Genomic DNA, 27,296 nt, shown 5'->3' with positions numbered 1-27,296 from the left:
AATTGTGTCTGTGATTTTGTTTTAATTCAAGCGAAACAAAACCAAAAAATCTAAAGGATGTAAAAAATTCTGTTTATTCCCGATAAATCTTTCTTGTATGAGGGATCTTTTTCAAAAAAAAAAAAATATATATATATATATATATATATATATATATATATATATATATATATATATATATATATATATATATATATATATATATTAGTTTGCATCTACAGTATAAGTTTTTTTTGTTGTTTTTATTTTGTATTCGAAATGCACATTTTAATTGAACAGCACATTTAATTAAGGAACTTTTTAAGTGGATTAAACAATTAGGTTCAAACACTTAATTAAAACACACTGCAATTAGTTTTAATAGGGTGTTAATTGGTGCTGGATTTGCCAAGTTAATAAGTACCGTTTATTCAGTTTTCAATTAATCATCGTCATTTTACTCTGAATAAAAGAGGAATTTATTATGGATAAACTAATTCAGGAGGAGTAGTTGCCTTTGTTAATGAGTGTACTGTAGTTACCTTGTAACAAAAGTCACAAATTGTATTTATTTATTTTTTTTACACTCTCCTGTCACTTTAATCCATAATTCCTGCTTTGACACTAAATGATTTCCCCACAATGGTTTTCAGAGGAGGCGGTGAATGAGGTGAAGCGGCAGGCGGTGTCGGAGCTGCAGAAGGCCGTGTCCGAAGCTGAGCGGAAAGCCCACGAGATGATCAGCACAGAGAGGGTGAAAATGGAACGCACCGTCGCCGAGGCCAAGCGACAGGCCGCAGAGGATGCGCTGAGCGTCATTCACCAGCAGGAGGACTCCAGCGAGGTCGGGCTCCCCTCTTGCACTCACTTCTGAGACAGGCATTCTCAATCAATCCTAAATTGCCCTCTTAGAAAGGCTATGCTCAGGAGCCCCACTGAGTGTTATAGCCAGACTTTGTGTTACACTCCCTATGTTTTCCTGGCAAAAGCATTCTGAATACTTCAGTATTCTGAATATGAGTATTCTGAATAACTTTTCATAATATTCTGTTTCTGTTATATGCCTGAATTTCCATATAGTATTCAAAAAAGTCTTAGGCAGACAAGCGCAGAGATTATGCAAACACAGATAGTGTTTACTTGACCAAGTACTTTGAGTAATTCATTATAATTGTGGAAGAAACCATAAATCTTATTCAGACTAATTACATTCGAAAAAATACTCACTTTACTTTTTTTTAAATGTACAGTCACATCAGTGGAATATGTGATCTGAGTCTTCCAAACAACCATGGACTATCAGTGTCTAAGTAAACAAAGTGAATATGGTTCCTGTCCGGTACACTGGAATGTATCTTGTATCTTGTATAATTTTATCACATGTCAGTAGCCTTAATATTTGCCCATCAAATGCTTTAATCTTTCTTTAATTGTCATGAGTAAGGACTTTTATTTAATTTATCGTTTACTTTTTCAAACTGTAATTCAGGTGATTATCTTTGTTCCTGCCACAAAATGTTTTATTTAAATAGCAGTATTTCCTAAGGCCATACACTTCCTGTGTTAGTGGTTTTAGAATCATGCATAGTCTAATATGCCCGACTTAAACGCAATTGTATGGTTCAGATGGTGTTTCCTGTAATAAAATGGTCACTGCAGTTGATCTAAACAGCGGTGGAACTCAAATCACTAAATAGGACCCTTTTTACATAGCAGACTCACTGTTAGATGTTTCAGTTTGATAATTTGGTTGACAAACTGTAATTATCTCAGTGGCTGTATTTAGTTCCACCTCTGTTTAGATCACTTGAATGGACCCCAAGACGTAAACTTAAAATGTTTTGTCGGAACAGACCACTGTCAAAAATAAAAGATCAGAAAAACAATATTGTCCAGAAGCAATGATGGACTTCTGAGATGTTCTGAAGCTAATGAGAATAAGAAACAAAACCTGTGGTGACTTGTTTTAAAGGTATTTTTTTCTGTGGCTGTTAGCATCTTCAGAGGGTCATTAGGTGCTCAGTGAAAAGCTGTGTCTCTAATTAGAAGTCATTACAGACCTTGTATGATGAAGTGCTGACTGGGTATAGCAGACACAGTCAATATGGAAGATTGCAAACTGTATTACGACCATTTAAAAGTTGGAATAGAAATAGAAGACTAATATACTAGCCAAAAAAGACCTAAGCCGACTCTGAGACGGCTCAGGTCTTTTTTTTTTTTTTTTGTAGTGTCCAGGTCCAGCCGTCCTAAAAGTGGCATGCTCCAGAGGGGGCTCTGTGGTGGCTTTGGTCAGCTTTTCGGTCTGCTGAGAGCGCAGCAGTCCCTGAGACGGCTCACGTTTGTCATGTATACTCATGGTCAACTCAACGCCTCCATTGTCAGTCAAATAGGCACAGACAACAGCAACAGGAAGATGGGATTGTTACTCGGATAACAACCAAAAAATGTCTTTGACAGAACACTGAGTGAGACAGAGGCAGAGACTTTTATATTTGTGCTATGTGAATAAACATTTAATAATTAATGTGGGATAAATGTGAAACAAATCTAGTTGCCACGAAACTTTATTGTCAGTTCTGGAGAAAAAAAAAAAAATAGTAGAGCAAAGGGTTTTATTTGTACAGAGCTCCATTTCAGCTATGGTACTGTTTTTATAGGCTTATTTTTTCTCCAAAATCTTAAGTTATGTATAAAAAGCAGTGTTCTCCTAAAGTTAAACCCCTAGATTGCTAATTTGCTGTTAGCAGTAGCAATTTAAAGGACAGGAACAGACACTTCTAATCATTCCATTCCGCCTGTGTGTTTAATCAGTTTGCTAAAAAATATGAGAATAGGGTTTATTTGACTGTCATTTGTTATTGCGATTATTGATAATGTATTTGACCAATCAGCAAGACACTCAAATATTGTTTCAGTACCTGTTTATAAGCGCTGTTTCCCCCTTTCCTGTTTTGGGGCTTTCCCAGAGCAGTTAACTTTTAACTACTACAGCTACAGAGGGCCTATTGACTAAATAATATGTGGAGGCCCAGAAGGGATCTGTTAAGAAGGAAATAAACTTAGTTGCTATTTTGTAAATGAGCAGGAATATAATTATCTAAAACTAAAGTGTCACATCCAGACCAGCTAATGTTTGTATTACTGCCTACATACATTGTTAGTTAGCTGATATGCAGTTGAATAAAAATATACAAATAAAAAAAGATTTGTTCTGTAGGTCTGTCTAGGACAAGTAGTTTTAATTATTTGTCTTCACAATTCAGCCATATGCTTTTGAAAGTACACAGTTCTTGTTTTTTTTTAACAGCACTGTAGAAAATCTGCATTTGTTTGTTTTAAAAAATGAATGTGTTTTATATACTTTTTTCTTGACCCCTGTATAAACCAGTTGCCTCTTGTTTACTTATGTTTTTTATATTTTTTGATAAAAATATACCATCAGAAAATGTTTCAACTGAGCCACTATTTATTTATTTATTTTTGCAGAGTTGCTGGAACTGTGGGCGCAAGGCCAGCGAAACTTGTAGCGGCTGTAACACAGCAAGATACTGCGGCTCTTTCTGTCAGCACAAGGACTGGGAAAAGCACCACCATGTGTGTGGGCAGACCCTTCAGGCCCAGCAGCAGCAGCAGCAGCAGCAGCAGGGAGAGACTCCAGCAGCAGCAGCCAGCTCCTCAGCAACACCCTGCAGTGGAGCAGGGAGTCCGGTCAGCACGCCTCCAGCCACCACTCCCAGATCAACAACCCCAGGCACTCCCTCTGCCATAGAACCCACCACGCGCTAAGACAAGGAGAGAATATTAAGAAAACAAAATAAAAACAAACAAACAAACAAACACACATGTCCTCGTATGCTCAAAGATTATAAACTATTATACTGCAAAAAGAAGGAACGTATCCTCAAGTAGTAGTGAAACACAGAAGGCCAGTAACAGGTCATATTGACTTATCATGATGAAAAACACAAAGATTTTTTTTCTGTTAAAAACTGAAAAGACAGCAGAGAATAACAAAAGAGTAAATTTGACTTCCTCCCCTCTGTTATTTTTCCAGTAGCTGGGATTTTAAACTAGATGACCTCATTAACAGATGCTTTACCAAACAGCAAACCAAGGGATTGCTAGTGGCTGTTGAAAGCAAAAATGCTAATATTCAAATATGAGAAAGGGACACCTTGTTCTTTGTAACAATGATGGAAAAAAGAGAGAAAAAACCCTCAAGGGCATGAGCGTTGGATAGAGCGTAGACATTCTAACTAGAAGATGAATGGAATACATGGGTTACTGACTGAACTTTGAAGACCCGCAATGAAACGCACACATGAGCAGCAGATTGGAAAGAAACACAGATGTTCATCCTTTTTTTGTAACTTCTGAAAGAAATATAATAATATCCATGTTAACGGAATGAAAAATTAAATCTGTTCTGCAGTGGAACGTATGAAAGAAGAAGCAGCAGCAAAGGGGAAAACATGCCATAATTAAAAAAAAAAAAGACGCTTCCTTTTAAGAAAAAAAAATAAAAATAAAATAAATAAATAAGGAACACACCATTGTTCTCCAGCTTTCATATCAGCCAGCTGCTGCTTATTACTCAACAGCATTGCTTCACTTTAAAAACGATCCACACAGTAAGGCAATCAGGTCAGTTCCTGCTCATTTAAACAACGTCAAATAAAAATAGAAGGTAAATAAAACCACAATGGCTTCAATTCTGGCCCTTTCATGTTTCTCCCGTCCTCATACTAGTAGTTTTCTTGGTGTAAAACACTTCTGTCCTGTGAGGTTCCCAATGGTGATTTCTTGTGAATGTGTTGGACAAATGTGAAGATGCATTGTAGTTTAACCATGCCAATCACTTTAGTCTCTTTATTCCTAGTTGTTGAAAAAGAAAACTGTAATCTTTCTATGCTGCTTTTATATTTGTATGTATTAGTGATATTTCTCTAGTAGCTCAAAAAGAAACAATGGGAACATTTTTTTTTCGCGGTTTTCAAGAAAAGAAAAAAAAGCTATCTCTCTGAGCTGCTATTTCACTCTGTTAGGATCTTTTCTGAGAACTAGCATGCTCCACGGAATGCTAACATATTGATGTTTTGTACAAGGGGATGTACATAAATGTATTTTGCACTGTCACAAAGACTCCCCAGGCATGCTTCTTTTGGCAAACTCTTTATTAAGTGTGCTAGAGCCATTTTCACAGATTTTTATCTGTAGTTTTAGAATAGCTGTAAATGTTTTTATTTTCTCGCTAACGTTAGTGAAGTTTTCATAATCATATAACGACTTCATATCTTTTAACAACAACAACAAAATGAAGGACAGTGCATGCATATCGCTGCAAGGTTGTTAAGTATTGCTGTTTTTACAAAAAAAAAAAATTATAATAATAAAAAAAATTATAAAATAACGCTCCAAATGCTGAGGTGTAGATTGACAGCTTTAACACTGCTGAATGCCAGGTTATACAGTATTACTACAAACAAGGGAAGTCAGCCAAAGACAGATCAGAAGGACCAAAATCTGATTTTATGAAGAAGAAGAAGAAGAAGAAGAAGAAGAAGAAGAAGAAGAAGAAGACTCCATAAAGTACCAGAATAGTTTTTTCTCCAAATGGTCATCAGGTTAACCAGTTTGAGCATGTGAACCAGTGGTCATAAACCAGTTAACCCTTTGCTGTCCAGAACCCAGACCAGAACTACTCAATAGCTTGGGACAATGGCCCAGTATAAGGGTGCTGTCACTCCTTTTAGAAGTATAAAAAGGTTCTCAAACAAGCAATAATTTCCAAATTCAGACTCCAGTCAATAACGTTGTTGTAACAAAGAAAAACATCCAAAATGCCACTGTCTGACAAGAATGTTGTTTCCAATGCTTTAATTTGTTTTTAAAAACAATTCCTGGCCGATGGTAATTTTGGAGGGCCATTCTTGACAACGGCACATGTATTCTACAAATTGGCTATTGAATGGAAATACATATGTGGTATCGTGACGTCATTTGGGTTGATGTCACCACACTCTAATACAGGCCATAGAGAGATAAATACATCACAAGAGAGTGTGTCTTTCTTTCTTTATCAGTCAATGAAATAACCTTTATAAATAAATAGCTTTGTGTCTGTCAACCAAAGCCCCCCTACTCACTCTTAACTGTTTAACATGGATGGTTTTGATGCAGACAAAGGGGAACCACTCCCCAGTTTTATATCCACATACTGAAAATGCGCCTTCAAATCTAGGATTTATCTTGTGGTTTTACCTCCCAAAGCAAAATGTAACTATTGACTTATAAGGCTGAAATGTAATGTAAAAAATTAAAAAAAGACTGGATATTGGAACATAGTACCTAAGTAGAAAGGAGTCAGTAGTTAACAAGCACATAACCATATGTTCTATAAGGTCTTCTTAAAACCATGGTGCTAAGAGACAAGTCATTGACCTCAATACAATTGACTGGCGATGGGCAGTCTGATTTGTAGGACGACTTTCATGTTCCTCACGTTCCTGAGCCTATGTTCCAGACTGTAAAGGGTTATGCAATCCAAAAAGGTGTCTGACACCCATTTATGTCTCAGAAGCTGTGATTTTATGTGAAACGGCAATGCTATTTTAACACTAGTATATTGTATACTTAAAATAAAGAATTAGTGCATCATGTTACTTCAATTCAGGGCACCCTGGCTAAAACAAATAAATAATAAATAAATACAAATAGAAACTGACTCTTTGAGCTCTATCTCCTCTCCTCTCCTCCCTTCCTCCTCTCCTCTCCTCCTTCTCTTCTCTCCTCTCCTCATCTCCTCCTCCTCCTCCTCTCCTCTTATGTTTTGCTACAGCCTCCTCAGTGGCAAAACGTTTCGCTCTACCTCTGACAGCATGTATATTGCACCAGAACAAGATACTGGTCTAGTCAAACCAAATGGGCACAAGAGAACAGGATACCAAAAGTAAAAGCTCATACAGCTGCAAAACCATATCACTACTTGGTAACAATGCAGACCTCATAAACCTAAAGAAGAAAAAAAAAACTTTTGTTACTTTCTTTTATGCTTGTCACTTATATACAGATTATTTGAAAAGTATAATGTGTAGGTAAACACACATTTAAGAAATTCAACAAGAAAAAGTCAACATCATTTGATACAATCAAAACAGCGGTCGCTGATACGAATAGGGCATCTTATCTCTCTCTCGTTCTCTCTCTCCTCTTTATGTCTTTCTGTTGTGAGACGTGCTTGTTACAGGGCCGCCTGTCTTTGTTGCGTAGGTGCATGTCATGGGAATTAATTACAAAAATAAATACAATAATATATAAAAAAACAAAGGCTGGTTAATTAAAGCATGCCTATGTCTGGAATACTTTGGGGGACAAAAAAAAAGTTTGTAGAAGTATCAAAATAAACAAGACACATGCAAACTGGAGGCTGTTGAAATATAGATTAAAGTACATTGTTTGGTTCTGCGACTTAATTGTAAAAAATAAAAAAATTAATAAACGGAAGTTGTTGTGCAATACTTAATTCAGACATGTACCACAAGTTAATGGTAGACTAACACTGGGGGGGTCTATTCATCATGCTTTTGTCAGCATACTCTTGAGCTTTTAAAGTCTACTATGTCGGAACTGTGGTTTCTTGTTTATTCTTTTCTTTTCTTTAGTTGGACTGTAATGTATAGTCTGTCAACCTGTGAATCTTTTAAAGTATGATTCAGGTATTGTTGTATTCCTTACTGTGTAATAAAAATGTTAATATCTGTATTCACTGACATTGTCTCTTGTTCTTTGTTCCGTGCATTCCCTCAGCTGGTTTGATTTACAAGCAAGACAAGATTGCAGTGTATCATGGGGCAAGCATAGCAAAGTAAAGACACTGTATGTATTGTAAAACATATGTCATCAACTTGGGCAAGGCATGGGAGAATGCAAAATGACTGCACATTTACAATAGGATTCTTTTTCATAAAAAAAAATCTAATTTATTTATATAACACATGTGGCAGTACATTTTATCTGATCTCGTTTCAACCTGCAGTGTAGGAAAATAAAAATGATCACGTATGTCATAACATGTTACCATAGCTTACCATCGTGGTTAAACAAATCAGCACCTTTGTATAATATTTGTCTGTATAATATTTCTTATATGTCTTATTTGGTGAAAATTAACAAAGCATACAATTGAGTACAAATTGTATCCAGACTGTGTTTGCACAAATCACATGTCTAACAATACAGAACATATAAAAACAGAGTAACACATAATCAGCAGGCAGGCAATGGCACAAATGGATTTTGGATCCTGGGTGGTGCAGCTTAGGACAGTGAGCGTCCCCTTTGGAACCTGGTTTGAATCTGGCTAAGCAACTGTGCATTAAGTTTAGCCTTTGTCTTGCCACCTTTCAACTGGCACCAGTTTTTTTTTTTTTTTAACTGTTAACAGAAGAATAATTTTGTATCTGAATTTAAAAAAAAATCCCATTCGAGACAACAAAATAAATAAAATTAGGATTTATGCATCAGATTTGCCATTAACTGAGCCGTCGCCACTTTTTTTCCTGTGGCCTGTAGGAAAGTGATAAGAAAATTCACTTGAAAAGTGCATCTTGCTGAATAAAAACAGTGTAAAGACATTAGAACTGTAACAAAATATTTCAGAACAGAATGATCTGAACCTCTAGAAATAAAGCCTTAATTAAGTTTGAAGCTTTAGTCTTATCTACTTTACCTTCTCTTTTCCATGCACTCTTCAATAACCCTCCGTCGGGGCAGGCCTGAATAGATAACACATTAACAAAGCACAGAAACATAAAAGGTACACACATGCCAGCAAGCAATCTTCTACAGGTCGTTTCCTTTTTTTGACTTCTACGGAAATTGTCAGCAATGAGTTGCCTTCATAATTGATGGTATCGTTTCATAGGTCTCTAGATTGGACTGAAATAATATTCTATATTATACCAACATAAATTTCTGCCTTATTTCAGCCTGGTAATAAGTGAAAGAACTCAAAGTGAATGTATCAAAAGAAAATGACAGTTATATTGCATAAATCACCTCCCAACAATTTTATAGGACTAAAAAAAAACACGCTTCAGTGTTCAAATTACATTGTCAGGGCGACAGCAAAGATTTTCTCAGAAAACAGCAAGAATTTGAAGGTAAACCTTTTATTGATGATAGAGCTGAATAAAAACAGATGGAGGTCAAGAACTGGGAGCTTTTCTCCTCAGTTATGATCACAAGAAATTTTGGTTCAGATGCCTGCTGGGACCCAGATGTGCTTGACTTCCCATCTGCTTATTTACACAGTTCATTTGGGGTGCGCGCTTGAAATTATTTAACCAAAAAACCCTTCAGTCAAACGTCCCTTTTGTAACTCTTATTTTTGTGCATGACATATTTCACTTTTAAGGCAGTCTGTACAAAATCACCCATTATTGGTTTTGTGTATCCTCTAAATATATCTTATTAAAATAATTGTCCAAAAATGTTTGGTTAACGTGCAAAATGCTTTTAGAGCTTTCAACCTGCCTAGTATCATTGTATTATTAAAATGAAAACCTTTTTTTGTTACAGTTCATTATTACTGTTGCTACATGTTTGTGTGTGTGAAGTTGCAACCGTACTGGGTAAAATAAGCACAAGATATTTGTAGCACTTTAAAATGTCAGTAATTTAGATACTTGCTGTTACATTGAGTATTAATGACTTTTTCACAATGGAAAGATTTCTTGGTGTCTCTTTAAACTGTGAATTGCATCCCATGTTGAAATCCACAGAATTATTTGTAGTTGAACATTTAAACAAAAGAAAAAAACTTCATTGATTACATTTTGTGGATACATACATAATAAGATGGGAGATGCTAGAATACCTGACATTTTGTGTGTGTAAAAAAATACAAATGTTGATAAAAGTTGTTTATATTATCTATTATTCTTCTGTAAATGATTCTTATATGGAATTCACACTTCAGGATACAGGTCTTTATATTACACATAATCCTAACATTAATTGATCATTAACAGAAACAGATATATTACAAATAATTGTAGTATGTCTTTATTATTTTACAAACGTGTATGTCTTATTATTAATATGTTGTTGTTTTTTTTTAATATAACTGGGCCGCTAAAAGCATACTAGCAAAATTAAAATTGTGTTATTAAAAAACTAATTAGGACAGAGTGTTAATATATTACGGGGAAGTAATTTATAAGGTTGTTTTGGGGTTACTTCTGGTTTGTGTTACACAAAGCACATTCCACCTTGCACTGCACAAACGTTATAAAAGTTTACCACAGTATTTTTGCATGGTATTTTCCCGTGGTTATACTATGCATTTACCATGGTTTACCCTGGTTTGCTATGCATATTAATATGCTTTCCCATACCTTTATATTCTATATGCTTACCTATGCTTTACCATGCTCTCACAATGCTTTATTACAGCTTGCTAGGCTTTTAATATGGTAAACTTTTATAATGGAAGCTGCCTCATCTTTCCTCATTATCCAGTGACTGTGTTTGATCAAAATGTTCTCATTTTTAGTGTCTTTTGATTTGTATGTCATGGGGTACAACATTACTTTTGCAGAGCTGTTTTAGGTGTGACCGTGCTAAGGATGAAAGACAATAGTTGATGAATTCTTCAAACAAGAAATTCATTCAGTGACACACTGCATTTTTGATCTGTTTGGGATTCTGAAATTGGGTGGCTAACAATTTTCAAACCACCATAACTCCCGGGTAATTAAGATAATACTGTAAATGCATTTCCTTCTTTCTCATTTTTGTGAGTACATCACTTTGTAGATTGTCGTGCTGTAACTAATGGATTGCGTAAGGGAACTGAATTCTGCAGAGCGCCTTTTTTGCACGCTATGACCCAATTTAATCAACCTTTCAGAACAGATGCCATTACAGGCCCCGATGAGTATTATTCCCTGTCAGGATGTGAAAGGCATGGTAGTGTAGGTGCAGTCTCAATTTGTATCTTTAACCCGCAAGGGCCTGTTTATATTTCAGGTAGGTTATTTTTACAGCGATGTATAATAAAATAACAAATGATATCAAAGTGGGTGAAGTAACACTCAGTTCCGGGTGCAGTGGTGGTCAGAGCTTTCAGCTCCAGCTCCAGCGTTCATTCTGTCGTCTGTGTGTAAGGAAAAATAAACAAAACCGCTTCCAGCATGTTGGTCATTACGTGCCATAAAACAAGGGAAGTATTCAGCAAACTACGTCACCTAAATACTACCAGACTCCTCCCTGTGATCAGTACGTCACCACGTCCAGTCCAATCGCTGCAAACAGCACAGCTGATCACAGTAAAAGAATCCAGGGTTCTCCACAGATTTGCATCGCAGCAAGATGGACGAATTCTGGTCTCTTCCGCCCCTGCTGTAACTTTGAGCCGATGGATCTCCCATTGGGGAGACTTCTAGCCTTGCCTAGTGCCCTCTCAGATAGGGAGGGAGATTTGCAGCTCATTCTCTCCCTGTTACACTCCCCCTAAAACCCCTAGTGGTAGTTTTTGAATCTAGTTACCACCAGACAATATAGATCTTGCATAGTCCTAATGATATGTAAAGTCTACATTTACAAATAAATTAGAAGCATAAGAGTTATAGAAAAGTTGCATGTCTGCCAGAAGTATTAATCTAAATAGTAAGTTCAACCCTGTCTACCTGGTATGTTACTTAAGGCCCTTTTTGATAAATACTGCAGTCTAAAAGAGCAACAGAGAATTGGGTAGTTTTAAGTACAAATCACAGGCGTTCTTGTCTGAGGGAGTAGAAAGCACACATGGCTCAGTTTCCATACAGAATGACTGAAGCCAAAAGTTCCATTACTGCAAACTTCCACACTACGTAAGTTCTGAATTAGTGATTTAGTTGCTCTACAGACACATCTGTGCTCTGATGCAGATGCTCAATTTGCTGCCAAACCACTATTGTGCCTGTCTACTCCAAATGCTGCACAAGTGATTCAGTGCTTGTTTTCTGTAAACTGCACACTTCATGGACACCCAGTTTGTGTCATGTGCAGGGGAATAGGCAAGGGAACAGCTTTTTTACTTATATGGGATGGACTATTAAGTCCCAAACACCCCTCTCCTGAAAGAGAGGCTCTGCAATCACTGTCAGACAATGGGTTGGTGCATGGTTACCATTACTACTGATGATCTTCACTCAGGTTTGCATACACGCATGGTGTATATCAAATTACTTAGGAAACAACCCAAAATAATTTAAATTAGAATACATGAAACATGATGGATTTGCGTTGGGAATGATTGTTTTTTGCATTAACCACTTCATGACAGATACATTATTTTTTTCTTGGCACCTTTCATCTGTTCTATTTACAGTAACTATGATATTACACTCAGGATTCTGTTCTTGTAATCACTGTTTAAACAACCATCATTAAATACAGAGAATTCTGTTCCTTCTCTATTTTTCCCCTGATGAAGGGACAAAGATAACTCGCAATAACGTGCACCTGTTCCTGCATTATGTTGAGTTTCAACTTAGCTGGTGTTGATTGAAGCGCTCACATCCGAATCATGCTCCGAGCACCCCTCAAGCTATCCTCAACTGAACATGATGTATGAACAGGTGTGCATTATTGCTCACAGGTTAGGAGCAATATGTGCTATGGATTATCATCTGTTAACTTTACTGAAGTGTAGTATTTTGAGCAGTCATTTCTATTTTACAAACGGAGTAAATAGATTTAAATTATTGGTGGGATAAAAGCACATTTTAGTTAATAGTCTTTAATTGCTCTAAATACATTACATATATGTCGTCTCATGTGGATGCTAACAAAGGAAGTCATGTCCTTTGTGAATTCAGACCTTGGCAAAGGCTTTATCTTTAAAGTAAAAACAAGTGCCCTATGACAAAAACAAATACTTTGACCTTTGTGAGTGTAGCGCATGATGAATGGCATTTAATTATTCTAGCTTTGTAAGGATTTCCCTTACTTCAGTCTGGGATTGGACTGCAGTATGCACATTTGGAAGTTGTTGTGTCAGAAGATGAAATTAGCATACTTGGTACTGGACCAATAAGGTGCATGGTCCATTAGCAATATGCTGTGCACATATTTATAGTGTGTTTTTTTTTACATGTTCTATGTACGTCATAAAGCTGCTGCAATCAGATTCAATATATTGCACTTAAATATGATTAATAGGTGACTGTTTTCAACATTATATTATTTACCCATTTGTGCCATCCTTGTTTATATTCCTTACATTTTCTTAATGCCTTGAACTAGACAGGCTTGATATTGCTAATACGGTACTGGCAACACCAGAGGGTTATGTAAGAACATAAGAATATAAGAAAGGTTACAAACAAGAGGAGGCCATTCGGACCATCTTGCTCGTTTGGTTTAGTAGCTTATTGATCCCAGAATCTCATCAAGTATCTTCTTGAAGGATCCCAGGGTGTCAGCTTTAACAACATTACTGGGGAGTTGGTTCCAGACTCCCACAATTCTCTGTGTAAAAAGTGCCTCCTATTTTCTGTTCTGAATGCCCCTTTATCTAATGTCCATTTGTGACCCCTGGTCCAGGTTTCTTTTTTCAGGTCGAAAGAGTCCCTTGGGTCGACATTGTCAATAATGTTGTTAAAAAAGGACCAGGGGTCATAAATGGAGATTAGATAAAGGGGCATTCAGAACAGAAAATAGGAGGCACTTTTTTACACAGAGAATTGTGAGGGTCTGGAACCAACTCCCCAGTAATGTTGTTGAAGCTGACACCCTGGGATCCTTCAAGAAGCTGCTTGATGAGATTCTGGGATCAATAAGCTACTAACAACCAAACGAGTAAGATGGGCTGAATGGCCTCCTCTCGTTTGTAAACTTTCTTATGTTCTTATGTTCTTACCTTTTAGAATTTTGAATGCTTGAATCAGATTGTCGCATAGTCTTCTTTGTTCATGACTGAACAGATTAAATTCTTTTAGCCTGTCTCCATATGACATGCCTTTTAAACCCGGAATAATTCTAGTCACTCTTCTTTGCACTCTTTCTAGAGCAGCAATATCCTTTTTGTAGCGAGGTGACCAGAACTGAACACAATATTCTAGATGAGGTCTTACTAATGCATTGTAAAGCTTTAACATTACTTCTGTAATGAATTAGGTATACCATTTATTTAAATATAGTCGCCCTGTTTAAGAACATCAAAATGTAAGAAATTAGACATATCATATTTAAGTTCTGGACCATGTAGAACTTGCATTCCCTTGGACAATAACCGACATTCACAAAACGTGTCAGAAATATAAAACAATAGTTTATTTTAAGAATAAACAGGGGTGCACAACTAATCTAATATTACAGAAAGGAAAGGCTGTTGGTTAGATATATACATGAATAGTATACAGTTCATTGATTGCATAGTCAAACGATTACAATGACCATAACATCATTAATATTTAATATACTAATATTAAATATGGCTTTGAGTTGCACATTTCAACAAACAAAATACATTTCTCACACACTCTAAAACAGGAAGTTATATTCTATTCCTAGAACAGTTTATCCACTAACTTTTCTTACCAAAAATAATAATTTAAGAAATCATCTTGTCTGTGTAGTTTTTATAATTGCTGTCTGTCCCGTCTCTGAATTGCTAGGGGTGGCTGCCAGTAAAATCAGTGATTCCTTAACAGACTAATGTAGTTTCACCGTCAGTGAATATACAATATTGATCCCTGTGGTACTCCACTGGTTACCTCGCTCCATTTTGAGGTTTCTCCTCTAATCAGTACTTTCTGTTTTCTACATGTTAACCGCTATCTAATCCATGTGCATGCATTTCCTTGAATCCCTACTGCATTCAGTTTGACGCAGTAGGGGTTCAAGGAAATGCATTAAACATATGTGACCTGCAAGCTCAACTAAAAAGGTTCTTACAAAATAAAAAAAAATAGTAATAATCGGTGTGGTTATGCATTACTATTGTTATGCAAGACAATAGCATTATTGTGTTCTTATGCATCAAACAAATTACTAGCATACTTGCTGATAATATTTTACAAGGAACATGTATAGCTCGCTTACATAATCAGCATAGGCTTAAGATAAAAACATTCTAAAATATATAACTATTATTATACACTAAAACATATAGCATACTGAGGTATTTCCTTTTCACAATAAGCGGCTGTTTATGATTTAAATATAAATTCTCAAATTACTCTAACCCACAGTTACAATGCTAATTCCTTCTTTTTTTTTGTAATGAATTTACAGACCTTAATAACACCATTTTTCCTGAAATTAAAAGCAAACTGTTGATCAAACAGAACCAGAACTAAATAGCTCAATGAATATTGACAGTTTTGTACAACTGTTTCTGAAGCAGTAAATTTACAGCAGCAATTGTTTAAGTGCTAAGTTGTCACCACTAGAATCCTAAAAGGATACATGTGCAACAGTAAATTCACCCTATTATTCCACAGTGTTGCCTTTCCCTGTTTATACTATGCATTTACTCACCATGGATTTCACCATTCTCACTAAACTTTATTTGCTTAACTTATTGGTGCCTTTTGTAGCAAGTAACTAACGGACAGCAACTGTGATAAAGATAGCCAGTTGTTTTGGCCATTTTATGCAGTGTTACCTTTAAATAATTGCACGCTGTTATCACAGTAAATAATATAGCACTTCTGCATTATGTTAAATTCCAATAACTTTTGCTTTCACTTTTACATTTCTGATGCCACTAGATATTCAGAGAATATGATCTTGATAAAAGAGGTGAAATAGGTCTTTAAAATGCATTCTGCACATCAAGAGGTATGACTGTGGAACTGACTGTTTCAACCGGTCTAGAATGAAAAGCCTCTGGAGGAATAATTTAAATAAATGAAATTATAATAACACTCATCTCGTGATTGATGTTATAGACGAGGTTCATAAGCAGACTGGCTTTTACTGTTTATGCATCCATTTATCAATATTATGAAATGTGTTTTCTGTCAGGATTGGCTTTACATATTACAGCTGCAAGTACGAATATATTTGATCCATGCTGTTATAAATGGTCGGCCCTTAAAGGATAATGCTGATTGATTTTTTAAACATATTTATCAGTTGACTCTCATCACCTGAAGAGTTCAAAGAGTGTATATAATAGAAGAGGCATGATTGTGTGGGAATGTGGCACTTAACCTTGCTTTAATGTGGTGTTCTCTTACTAATGGATAGCACATATTGCATTGTACTGCTTCTCGTTCACTTATCAGGAGATAGTGGGTCTTTTAAAACCATGACTGAAATATTTAACTGAGAGAATCTGCTATATACTGAAACTGAATACATTTATTCGATGACGTGGCAGTGCTGAAGCTTGCACAGGGAAATAATGTGTGTTTGTATTTTGTTTTGTTTTCTTTTGCTTTATTGTAAATAGTTTTGGAAACTTAAAAAGGAGACAGATGTTTTGCCGAAACTTGCTTGCCAGCTGGGAATGGCAGCCAGGGATTGAATAGCTGTGGAGCCCTGAAAATACAGTGGGTAGCCATGGAAAATTACTAATCCAACACTTAGAACTACTCTGAGTGACTGGGAGTATCATAAAAAGGTCAAATAAAACTTGAATGTAATTTGAAACTACTTGCTGTTTAAGTAAGACAAAACAATATTTTTATCCTCCAGATATTTTTTAAAGCATTGACTATGTTTTGAGCTGCTTTTTCCAGCTGTGCCCTGCTTTTCATATTGTGTGTGGGGGTAAATCCTGTCTAAGGCACCCATTCAGCCAATCTCTAGCTTCCATTTGCATTTTAATCCTGGCAGAGTGATGATTTCAATAAAATGAAAAATGTGGCTTGTCATTGGTGGGGTGTGATATCTTTTCCGGTGCAGTATGGGTAGGCTACTGACTCATCTGTCAGTAGAGGTGTACTTTCAGAAGACATGGTGGTTGACATATAGTGTGCACCTTAAAGATTACCCCTCAGAAAGAAAAGGAAGGAAAATAATTGCTGCTGTATACATTTTCTCATATACATTAACATGATTCTACACTATAGGGCATTATGAGGCAAAAAAATAAACGAGACAAAACCCCAACAATTTACTACAGTGGAATTTGAAATAATGTCTCTAGTAATGTGTCAAAATCTGCCACAGTTGACACACAATTTCCCTTTAAATACCTCATTACAACATTGTACATCTCAATTTTAGGTTTTTTTAAAAAAATATTTGACATAATACAAGGCACTCATCAGCTGGCTTATGCATTTTGAAGAAATTTACGTTTGTATATATATATATATATATATATATATATATATATATATATATTTTTTTTTTTTTTGTTAAAGTGACATATTGTAACGAGTCAAACCGTAAATACCTAATACCGGTATGGGTTACCCTAAAGCAAAGTTGAGTCTTTATATGAGTAAGGCAATAGAAAAGACATAAGGCAATCATAAATGTCTAAAGCAACATTTTACATATGGAACCTATTATCTTTTATCCTTTCTCTATATTTTGGTTATTCTAAAAGTGGTTCAGAAATCGCCCTTTGCCCTTGCATTGCTCTGCTGAGCTTGAACTGTAAAGTACTTCTCAGGCAAATTCTTTTATGTCTCTAATGACCGTGAACTTTAGTGTCAGAAGAAAATACTTTTATCCCCATAAGTGCTCATAAAACTTATAAAACAGAAAAATGTCCTTCGAACACAGCTGATCATAACTCATGTAGTGAGTACTGATCAGGAAAGGGATTTGGGGGTTATTGTGGAAAATATGTGGACCATCATCCCAGTACACTGCTGCAGTAAAGAAATAAAGGCATACAGTATAAGCAGGACCCTTCATTTTCAGTACTGATTGTTACCGAAAAATTCCTGGGTTTTACAAAAACTATTACTCGTTTTTTTACCTATTTTCATCCAAATTTTGCACCACTGAAGTGTATAAAAATAGATGATTATTTTAAGAAAATACAATACATTAGATATATGTGTTTATGTTAATCATAAATTAGGCTACGTGTATATACAAAGCTGTTAAAGTAAGGCAATGTAGTGGAAGATACACACACACACCCACCACGTACACATTTCACACTTTACAGGTGGCGCGGATGGTTAACAGCTTTTAATTACAGTTGATGTTACTGAACTACTTTTTATGCTAAAATCTGTAGAAAAAGAAAAATGGTATAAACTGGAAAGCGATTTCCACATGTAGATGTTAATGCCTTCTCCAAACAATGGCGGCATCACTCTGTTTAAATTCTGAAAAATCCACCCCACGACCTCCCAAATTTGAGCCGTGCTGCTTCTTGCATCCTCTGTGTCCTGCCTGACTCAGCTGATGTGGAGAGAATATTTTTTTTTTAACTCAGCTGCATCCAAGACTGCAGGACAACAAGCCTTGGAAAAGACACTTTAAAAAAAACTACTGCGAGCCTGCGCTAGGCAGGACTTTTGGAATTTACACTGAAGCCCCTTGTATAAAGCGTCTGGCAAGGCTTCATACGTTTGGTAAACGGATTTAAATATATCATTGTAATGGCTGTATATTTAGTAAAGTAATTTGGCCCAATTATTTAATGAAAATGTTTATAGGCTAAATGGTTTTATAAGTCACCAACAGTAAACTGTTTATTAAAAATCAAAGTTTGATTTTTATTAGGGGGTTAGAGATACTGGTTTCTGGATACAGTGTTTTGTGTTCAGTTGCAGTTCTACAACATTCAATTCTGTTTCCTACCACAGCATTAAACTGCTTTTACTTTCAATACTTTTCTCCCGTTCGCCAAAATTAACCCAGATATTTACCCAGAAAAATGTGGAGTGCATTTCTTTGCACTAATTTTCATCCTGTTTTTTTTTTCCTTGTAATAAACACTGATACATTCCCAGGAAATAAATAAATAAATAAATAAAATACATAAATTAATAAATAAAACTAAGGGCCTTAACTATAAATTACAAAGTTGCATCATCAGCAATGAGCTAGACTTCAGATCAAAAGTCATGATAGATGTTATACTGTAAGCATTCAGACCTCATATAGAGTGCTGTGCACAGTACGAGTCATTAAGATGTAATTGTAGTGTGGAATAAATTATGAGTATGCAGGTCTTTTAAGGAACAAGTTATAAAGATAATGCCAGAAAAGAGTAAATCTTACCTTTAATGCACTGTTTTTTCACTATGTAGATTTTAGATTTTGCTCACATTGTGATAAATGTGTATTTGAAATAGTAATATTTTGTAGCAGGTGTGTGAGGAAATATAGCAACTCATATCCAACTTTTACATTAAAAATTTTCTTAAGTGAATTTAAAATGTGATTTGCTTTGCCAGTTTTTTAGGAGTCAGAACCTTCAGCTTTACTTTTCACTTGCATGTTTACCTGTCAGTAACAATCATCTAGTGTCATCATGGGATCCCTAGATCAGTAATATGGGAATAAAATATGCTAAAAGTCACAAAACATTCCTTAAACTGTTCTATAAGAAGATGTGAAAAAGACTTCTAGTCGAAACGTTTGTCATTGAATTTTAATTTATTTTAGTAATTATAAATCCATATATTGTTAATACTCTTACACTGAAAAAAACACCATAATCATTATAGATACTCATTTATACTCGTTACTCGACATAACACAGATACTGCAGTTTTATTAAGGGTGTCTCCTTCTAAGAATTTAGACTGACATATATAGTTATTATTTAGACTTCTTTTGACTAGTGATAAAAACAGCCTTAGACAAGTGGAGTAAGTAAAAACATACTTTATAAAATCCATTTCACTGCCTTGTTTTTGTCCCACCCAGCGAGACTAGTCAAAGCATATTTAGACTTAGACAAGCCTTGTACTTAGACAAGCAGTGTCTCCCTTACAACAAGGAATAGTGTTTTGTTTATGGGATTGTTATATCCTGTAAACAGAGGGAGTGTATTGATAGGTTCCTGTAACACAAACTCCCTTTTTAGTCGGAGTAGTGCTTGGCTGCTTTTAAGCAATTTATTTGTTTGTTTGTTTTCCCATTGTGCTTCATTTCTTTTTGCTTACACTTTTGTTTGTGTATTTTCACCCGATCTCTGTGCCATTGTTGGTACAGTCATGTGGTTGTCCTGCTCAACCCCACCCCATGAGTGACCACTGCGGGTACCCTAGCAGTACCTCAGTGTACCTCTCCATCTGTCAGTGGATGCCCACAATCTCCCTTTCTCACCCAGATAAGAAATAAAGTTAACTGATGAAGAAATACTGCATTTGTAACTTAATGGCTGTGTCACAATGTTAAATATTAATAGAACATGTACTGTACTCTCAACAATATTAAGGAACCAAGAGGTTGTGGTCGATGAGGAAAGACATATACAATTTGATTCACATATGTTGTATTTAAATAAATAACAATACTTGTTGCATGCTTTTTTTTATAGTGTACCTTTTCTGGGCACGGATGCAGACTACTTAACTGAACTTTATCATTCTTTTTTTTTAACTCAAACCAGGAAGGGTAAGCAATATCACAGGATCGGTTTGAAGTTAAGATAAAAAAAACACAAATGAAAGACGCAGATGCTCTCAATCCCTGAATGAAGTGGTTATGTCCTAAGTTGCATTTTTATTTCTGGCTTTAGGCCTGGGGCCAAGTGTAAAATGTATAACAGATGAAGAGGTCTGAGCCAAATAAAACAAGGGTCTGTAATTCATTGACTAAAGCCCCTAAAATGCTGTCACTAATTCAGCATGTATCAGAATCCAAAACTTAAAGGGTTATTTGTTAAAAGAAGGAGGACATACTAGCAACCTACACAAAGTAATACATTCAAGTAATAAAGATAAAACATCAGGGCATTATACATTTTCAATGTATTATTTAAGGGGTCAATTGTAACATTCAGCAAGATTTAAATGAAAGGTAAGTCTTAGCTTTCAAAAAAGGTGCAAAAGTAAAATAAATAGCATGAAATAAATGATTATGGAGTAGCCTAAACATAAAAACGTGGTGAAGATGTGTTTTGACAATTCTATCAAAAGGATTCATGTATTACGTGCAGTTTGGACATGTGACAGATTGCGTCACACCACTGCAAGAGAGGCTGTCGCAATATAGTCCACCTTTGTAAAACAACAACTGTAGATGTCCTATTTAAAGTTCTGCTATTAGCAGAATAGAGATGATGTCCACTACTCTTCAGTCTTCAGTTGCCAAGGTGACCATCTATTGGCCTCCTGATGGCCCGTCAACATACTTTCTTAGATGTTCTGCAACTTTATGTGACTCTAGTTGGACAAAAAGGCCATGCTGAGGGGGACCTCTAGTGATTAGTGATAAAAACAGGTAGCACCCAACTGACATCATTGTGCACAAGCCCCATTTGTATATTGTAAACTGTAGACCTGCTTTAGACAAAATACCTAAGTTAATGGATAAAAGAGAAATATATATTTTTTCCAATACTCCAATTAGGATGTGGAGAGAGAGAGAGAGAGAGAGAGAGAGAGAGAGAGAGAGAGAGAGAGAGAGAGAGAGAGAGAGAGAGCTTGTTATGTTGTAAATCACCACAATTAGCTCCTTCTCAGAGTATGCTTCACTTCTGCATTTAACCTTACATATTTCATAGCATGAAACCTTTAGAAATCCTAGAGGGGGAGGGGAGAGTTCATTAAAAATATAGAACTACCATATCAACACTACTATCACTTAGGGAGAATGAGGGCAACCCTTGAGATTTAGTACTTCCCATTACTACTCCCATCAAGAGAAAGTGCAGCTGCTGCCAGGTCACAAAGGAACAGTACTGGTACCTAATCCCCAATACTCTTTCAGAAGTCTGAAAGAAACTGCTCCTGGCGTGCTCAGAGAGACATAAAATCATCATATAATGCCTTCCCACCATGCACATAAAACTGTTATCTTTCACATACTTTCCATATTCTTTGATTGTCGTGCAGTGTTATGACATTTTATGCATTTTTTATATAGGTTATCTGCTCTAGGGGTGATTATAAAACTGCATTCTGATAATCGGACTTGTAAAATTTAAATGTTCAGATCATGCAATAATAATAGTCACGTTGGATTGTACATTTCACTCAATGTACTTTGGAAACGGTTTTATTTTAGTTTTAAAAAGTATTTTATAAGTGGTATGCTATTGCTGTGTTAGAAGGAGAAGAAGAAAGGAAAAAACTTCACTGACACAACAGAGTGAGAAAATGGCATATTCATGATAAATGACTGGATGTACTTGATTGTGTAAAAGCCAATAACATTGATTGCTTTGTTTTAACTAAAGTATTTCAAACAGTAAAACCACATGGAAATATTTGATTGCTATTGAGGCCAGTTGGTTAGCAGGATGCTTGTGTTATATCATTGATTATAATCTGAATGTTAAAAGCCAGAGCTTTCTGTTTATAAAAGTAAATAGTTTTGAGCTGCTCAGGTCTTCAATGGTTACAGAAACACAAAGACACCATTTTGAGTTCTAGTGAAGATTTTAGTGAGCTAACTAATACATAATACTAAAATGCTTAAACTGAGTGTGCACATTATACAGAACATAAATACATCTTCAACAAATTGTTTAAATCAAGATTTGAATGGCAGATTTTTCCACTTTGGACCAAATTAAATTAAAGCCATACCACACTTGCTCCTACTTATCAAAGCTTTTTACAATTAGCACCATATGTTGTAAAAGAAAAACACACTACTAATGTTACAGAACTGGTACAAAACATAGGTGAGCAGCAGAGTCCTTAAATTAAAACTCTATTGACATATTGTTATTGCTTGCTCGCTAATGTTGCAGGGTGCACTTTTAGTAGTGAATTGTTTATTTTTGGGTACACTTGTATTATTGATTTAATTGTATATTATTGCACTTTAAAATATTTGAACATGTTTATTTCACAATTGATTTGTTTATATGTTTCATTTTGAATTATTTGTGGTGTTTTTATATATACTTTGTGTGTTTTGACTTTTTATTAATCACACCCTGTAGCAGGGCGATTGCCCTGCACATGTGGAAATTAGTGTTGGTGTAATTTTATATGAGGAAATGGGTTTATTGTGTGTTTTTTTGGAGTTGATTTGTGTGATTAAATTATTGTTTACAGAGTTCGCTTTGCAGGAACGACAGCTACGCAACCCTGAAACTGCAAGCGGTGCTTGTGAAGGCAATGCCCAGCCAAGGCCGTACGAAGCAGCAGGAGTCGTCGTATGAATACCGGCTTATAAGTAGGTTAGTTTAGGGGATAGTGATCCCAGGAAGTAATGTACAGCAGGGGTTACGTAGTGTAACCGGTTCCTGGAGCGGGACGCCTCGTTATAAGGCTAGCGCTCGCCCTCTGTGGCACCTTTTATTTGTAGTTTTTGTACTGTGTCTTAGTTTGCCTTTTGTACAGCTTGCTGTATGTGTCCTCTGTGTGTTACCATCGCTGGTAACATCAAATGACCCATTTATTTTATTTTGTTTTGTATTAATAAATCCTGCACACCTGTGCTGGCGCTTCAACTCCACCTCCCATGTCTCTCTGTATTGCTTAAGCAGTGGTTACCCACACACGTGACACGAGCACCCTGTCACACACCCTGTGACAGAGATCGAATGATTCTTGGTGTTAGATCTCCCTCCAGACCTGTGAGGCAGCTGCATAAAGGGAACAGAATACCCTGGACTAAATGGCATGACAGTTTATTCCCAGGGTTAGGTGGAATTCGGCCATCTAGAAAGGGGACAAAGCTACTGTATACAAACCCAATGACCCAGATGGGAAACGGCGTGGCATCCGCGGACTGTAGGAGCAGATGCGCTCGTTGACCAAGGGGTCATGGGTGACGTTACAAAAAGGGGACGTAGTGATGTGATCTGTTCTTTTGTGAATGGTTATATTAAAGGTTTTGTTTGTTGTTATTTGGATGGCTAACACGATCCGGAGCTGTCGCCAAATGCCAGCATTAACCCTTAGCGGTCCATTTATTCAGCGCATCTCAGGCGTGTCAGGTCCAATTTATTTTCACATGCGCAGTTTATTTTAGACGCACTGTTTAAAAGTATTTTTTTCACAGTAAAACAGGTTTAAAAGGCACTGCATATCAACAGGACACTCAGTACTGCATCTCCAGGCCCGCCCCACCCCTAGTCTCATACCTACCTCTTCATATTAGCGCATACCGATAAATCATCTCCTGATCACTTGTTTTATCACCAAACTCCTCAATAATGCGATCAAAGTCATTATTTTATTACTATAACATCTAAAAGAAGCTCTGCAAATGTCTGTGATATTCTTTGAGCGCTAGATGCAGAAGCAGCTATCTTGTTTGTTTATGTCCGTGTTATCTATGTGGTGCCGGGGCTATCTGTATTCATGAGATACGCCCCTTTTTTTCGGCTTCTCTCGGCTTCTATCGGTCTCACTCGGCCCTTGAATGGTTTTCTCTGCATTTTCCGGAGAAAAAAACGAATAGAGATCTGTTTTTTACGTCTTTTTGATGATGTCAGACAGGGTCCGACATTGGACCGGAAAGGGAAAATTGCAATGTTGGACCATGTCCGACATAGGACCGCAAAGGGTTGAACCCGGATCAACAACACTGCACTTTTCTTTAACACTAAAGAACTGTATTCACCACAAGCACTAGATCACACATTGTGGACTGGTGTTTGTGTTTGTGTATGTGTTACTTGTGGTTAAACTAAAAACAGGACTGTTATTATTTCGGGGCCAACCCGCGGATTACAAATAAGCAATACACAATGCTGTATTGCTTCATTACCATTGTTATTATTTACTGTTGTTTTGCCATCAGGCCATTGGATTTAAAAAACCATTAAACAACATTGCACCTGGATTATAATTGCCAGTCTGTTTATTGATCACCTTCACCTGTACACTGCTAACCCCTTTGCCACACACCCCTGCAACTGAAATTGATTAAGGACCGACACCTGAGACTAATGAGTGCCTGCCTGCCAGCATAGCTTAAAAAGCTAGCAGATTTACCAGACGAGAGCGAGAGAGCGAGAGCACGAAAAAGAGAGGAAACGAGAAAAAGGAGAGCGCAGGAAAAGGAAACGCAACCACAGAGAGCAGCAAGAAAACGACAGGACGAGACTTTGTAGTGAGCGCGAGTGGATTAAGCCAAAGAAATCAAGCATACCGCCGGAGTCGGAGAAAGATTGTCCCAGGGTGACTGCTGACTGCGTGATGAGCTGATTACTGCTAGTAGGGGAAGAAACAGAGAGATTTGCTCCCCTGCCAAGTTAAGTACATTGTTACAGTTTATTATATCGCTCAGTTGAGCTGTATATACTTTGCTGTGTGGTTTTACGTTTTCCTGCCTCTCCTTACATTTGTACAGCTTGTGTTCCCTATGATTTAGACCCATCTGTTTGTTTGAAATTTTAGAGTTTGAACTACCCAAGGGGGAGGGACTCATTTGTGCAGACGGTAAGGAGGTGAGGTCACCTATTATATATGTATGCTTATGGTAATTTTTAGAGTATAATATCTGCATTTTAAAGAAACAGAATCTCGTGTTTAGTGGCTTTTATTGGTAACTTTTATTGCTGTTTTGTTTTGTTTTGGAAATCAATAAAACAAATTTTGATAGCCATTATGCAGTTTGAGTGTCGCTCCATTGATGTTGGTATTTGAGTTGCTCCCCACCAAAGATTAAAAAGATACCTGACAATTTATAATAGAGTTGCTTAATCTCTAAACTTTAAGCTGGCGTAGGCCACGACTACATATTAATAATTCGGTTTGTATAAATAGACAATGTATAAGGTAACACTATTTGATCTGTTGGAGACACATAGCCTCATTTGGCAGCTTTGATGCCATATGGGTACCAGGCAAGTTACACAATGTTCCAGGCCGGTTGTATAATAAGTCAGTGTGTCAAATCAAGGTATCTATTCAATTGATCTAAACAGTGGGATATCTAAACAAATCAGTGATATAGGGCCCCTTGTGTACCAAGGTTATGAAAACTGAACATTTAACAGCACATGTAAGTATATGTAATGTAAGTATATATTAAGTATATTTAAAAAAACATGCTAGTTTAAGGATTTAAATTAAGAGGTATTTAGATCTGCAACCATTCAGATCAACAGAATATATCTGAATGGTGGCAATTCTTTGCAGTCCCCAAGCAGCTGCTACAAATACAGTGTTTTAGTGAATGGCCGGAGTACGATTACATGGTGATTCAATATCATCAGCACTTTGTAAGTGTTTTTTTTTTTTTTTTTAAATCATGAATTTCCTATAGAGTCTGGTAAGTATCATTTCTCTAGATAGAGGTGGCTTGCAATCAAGCACACTGTAAGTAACAGTAATCTCATCTCAGGGTGACCAAGGTGTGGATTAAGGTCTTGGTTAATAGAAAGTGAATTATATGTATCTTGGTGATGTTTCCAAGGTGGTAGTGGAAACCCCGGTGGCATTTGTGAACAGGATGGCTGCAGTGGTGACATCAGACCAGAAAGAAACATACACAGACAGTACTTGCAGGTGAAAACTGAAACTGGAGACGGCAGCGATGGCTCCTCTCCCTTTGGCGCTGGAGATGACAGTGATAGCTCCTCTTCCTCTGGCACTGGAGACAGCAGCGATGGCTCCTCTCCCTCTGGCACTGGAGACAGCAGCGATGGCTCCTCTCCCTCTGGCGCTGGAGACAGCAGCGATGGCTCCTCTCCCTCTGGCGCTGAAGACGGCAGCGAGGGCTCCTCTCCCTCTGGCGCTGGAGACAGCAGCGATGGCTCCTCTCCCTCTGGCGCTGGAGACGGCAGCGATGGCTCCTCTCCCTCTGGCGCTGGAGACAGCAGCGATGGCTCCTCTCCCTCTGGCGCTGGAGACAGCAGCGATGGCTCCTCTCCCTCTGGCGCTGGAGACAGCAGCGATGGCTCCTCTCCCTCTGGCGCTGAAGACGGCAGCGAGGGCTCCTCTCCCTCTGGCGCTGGAGACGGCAGCGATGGCTCCTCTCCCTCTGGCGCTGGAGACGGCAGCGATGGCTCCTCTCCCTCTGGCGCTGGAGACGGCAGCGATGGCTCCTCTCCCTCTGGCGCTGGAGAAGGCAGCGATGGCTCCTCTCCCTCTGGCGCTGGAGACGGCAGCGATGGCTCCTCTCCCTCTGGCGCTGGAGACGGCAGCGATGGCTCCTCTCCCTCTGGCGCTGGAGAAGGCAGCGATGGCTCCTCTCCCTCTGGCGCTGGAGACGGCAGCGATGGCTCCTCTCCCTCTGGCGCTGGAGAAGGCAGCGATGGCTCC

At 37.2% G+C, this 27,296-nt stretch overlaps 1 protein-coding gene across 7 annotated transcripts in view; it reads left to right on the top strand.

Moving 5' to 3' along the window:
• The window catches only part of LOC117394912 (protein CBFA2T1-like), a 61,487-nt gene extending 53,744 nt beyond the window's left edge, over positions 1-7,743 (top strand). For all 7 annotated transcript variants that reach the window (XM_059012591.1, XM_033993636.3, XM_033993635.3 and 4 more), the window contains exons 10-11: positions 633-823; positions 3,469-7,743. In XM_059012591.1, coding sequence (XP_058868574.1) covers positions 633-823; positions 3,469-3,768 — 491 coding nt within the window. In that variant the 3' untranslated portion in view covers positions 3,769-7,743. The remainder of the gene's footprint in view (positions 1-632; positions 824-3,468) is intronic.
• The last annotated feature ends 19,553 nt before the right edge of the window (positions 7,744-27,296 follow it).

The sequence above is a fragment of the Acipenser ruthenus genome, chromosome 3 (genome assembly GCF_902713425.1).
Source record: "Acipenser ruthenus chromosome 3, fAciRut3.2 maternal haplotype, whole genome shotgun sequence".
NCBI lineage: Eukaryota > Metazoa > Chordata > Actinopteri > Acipenseriformes > Acipenseridae > Acipenser > Acipenser ruthenus.
This window is presented reverse-complemented; position numbering and strand designations above follow the sequence as displayed.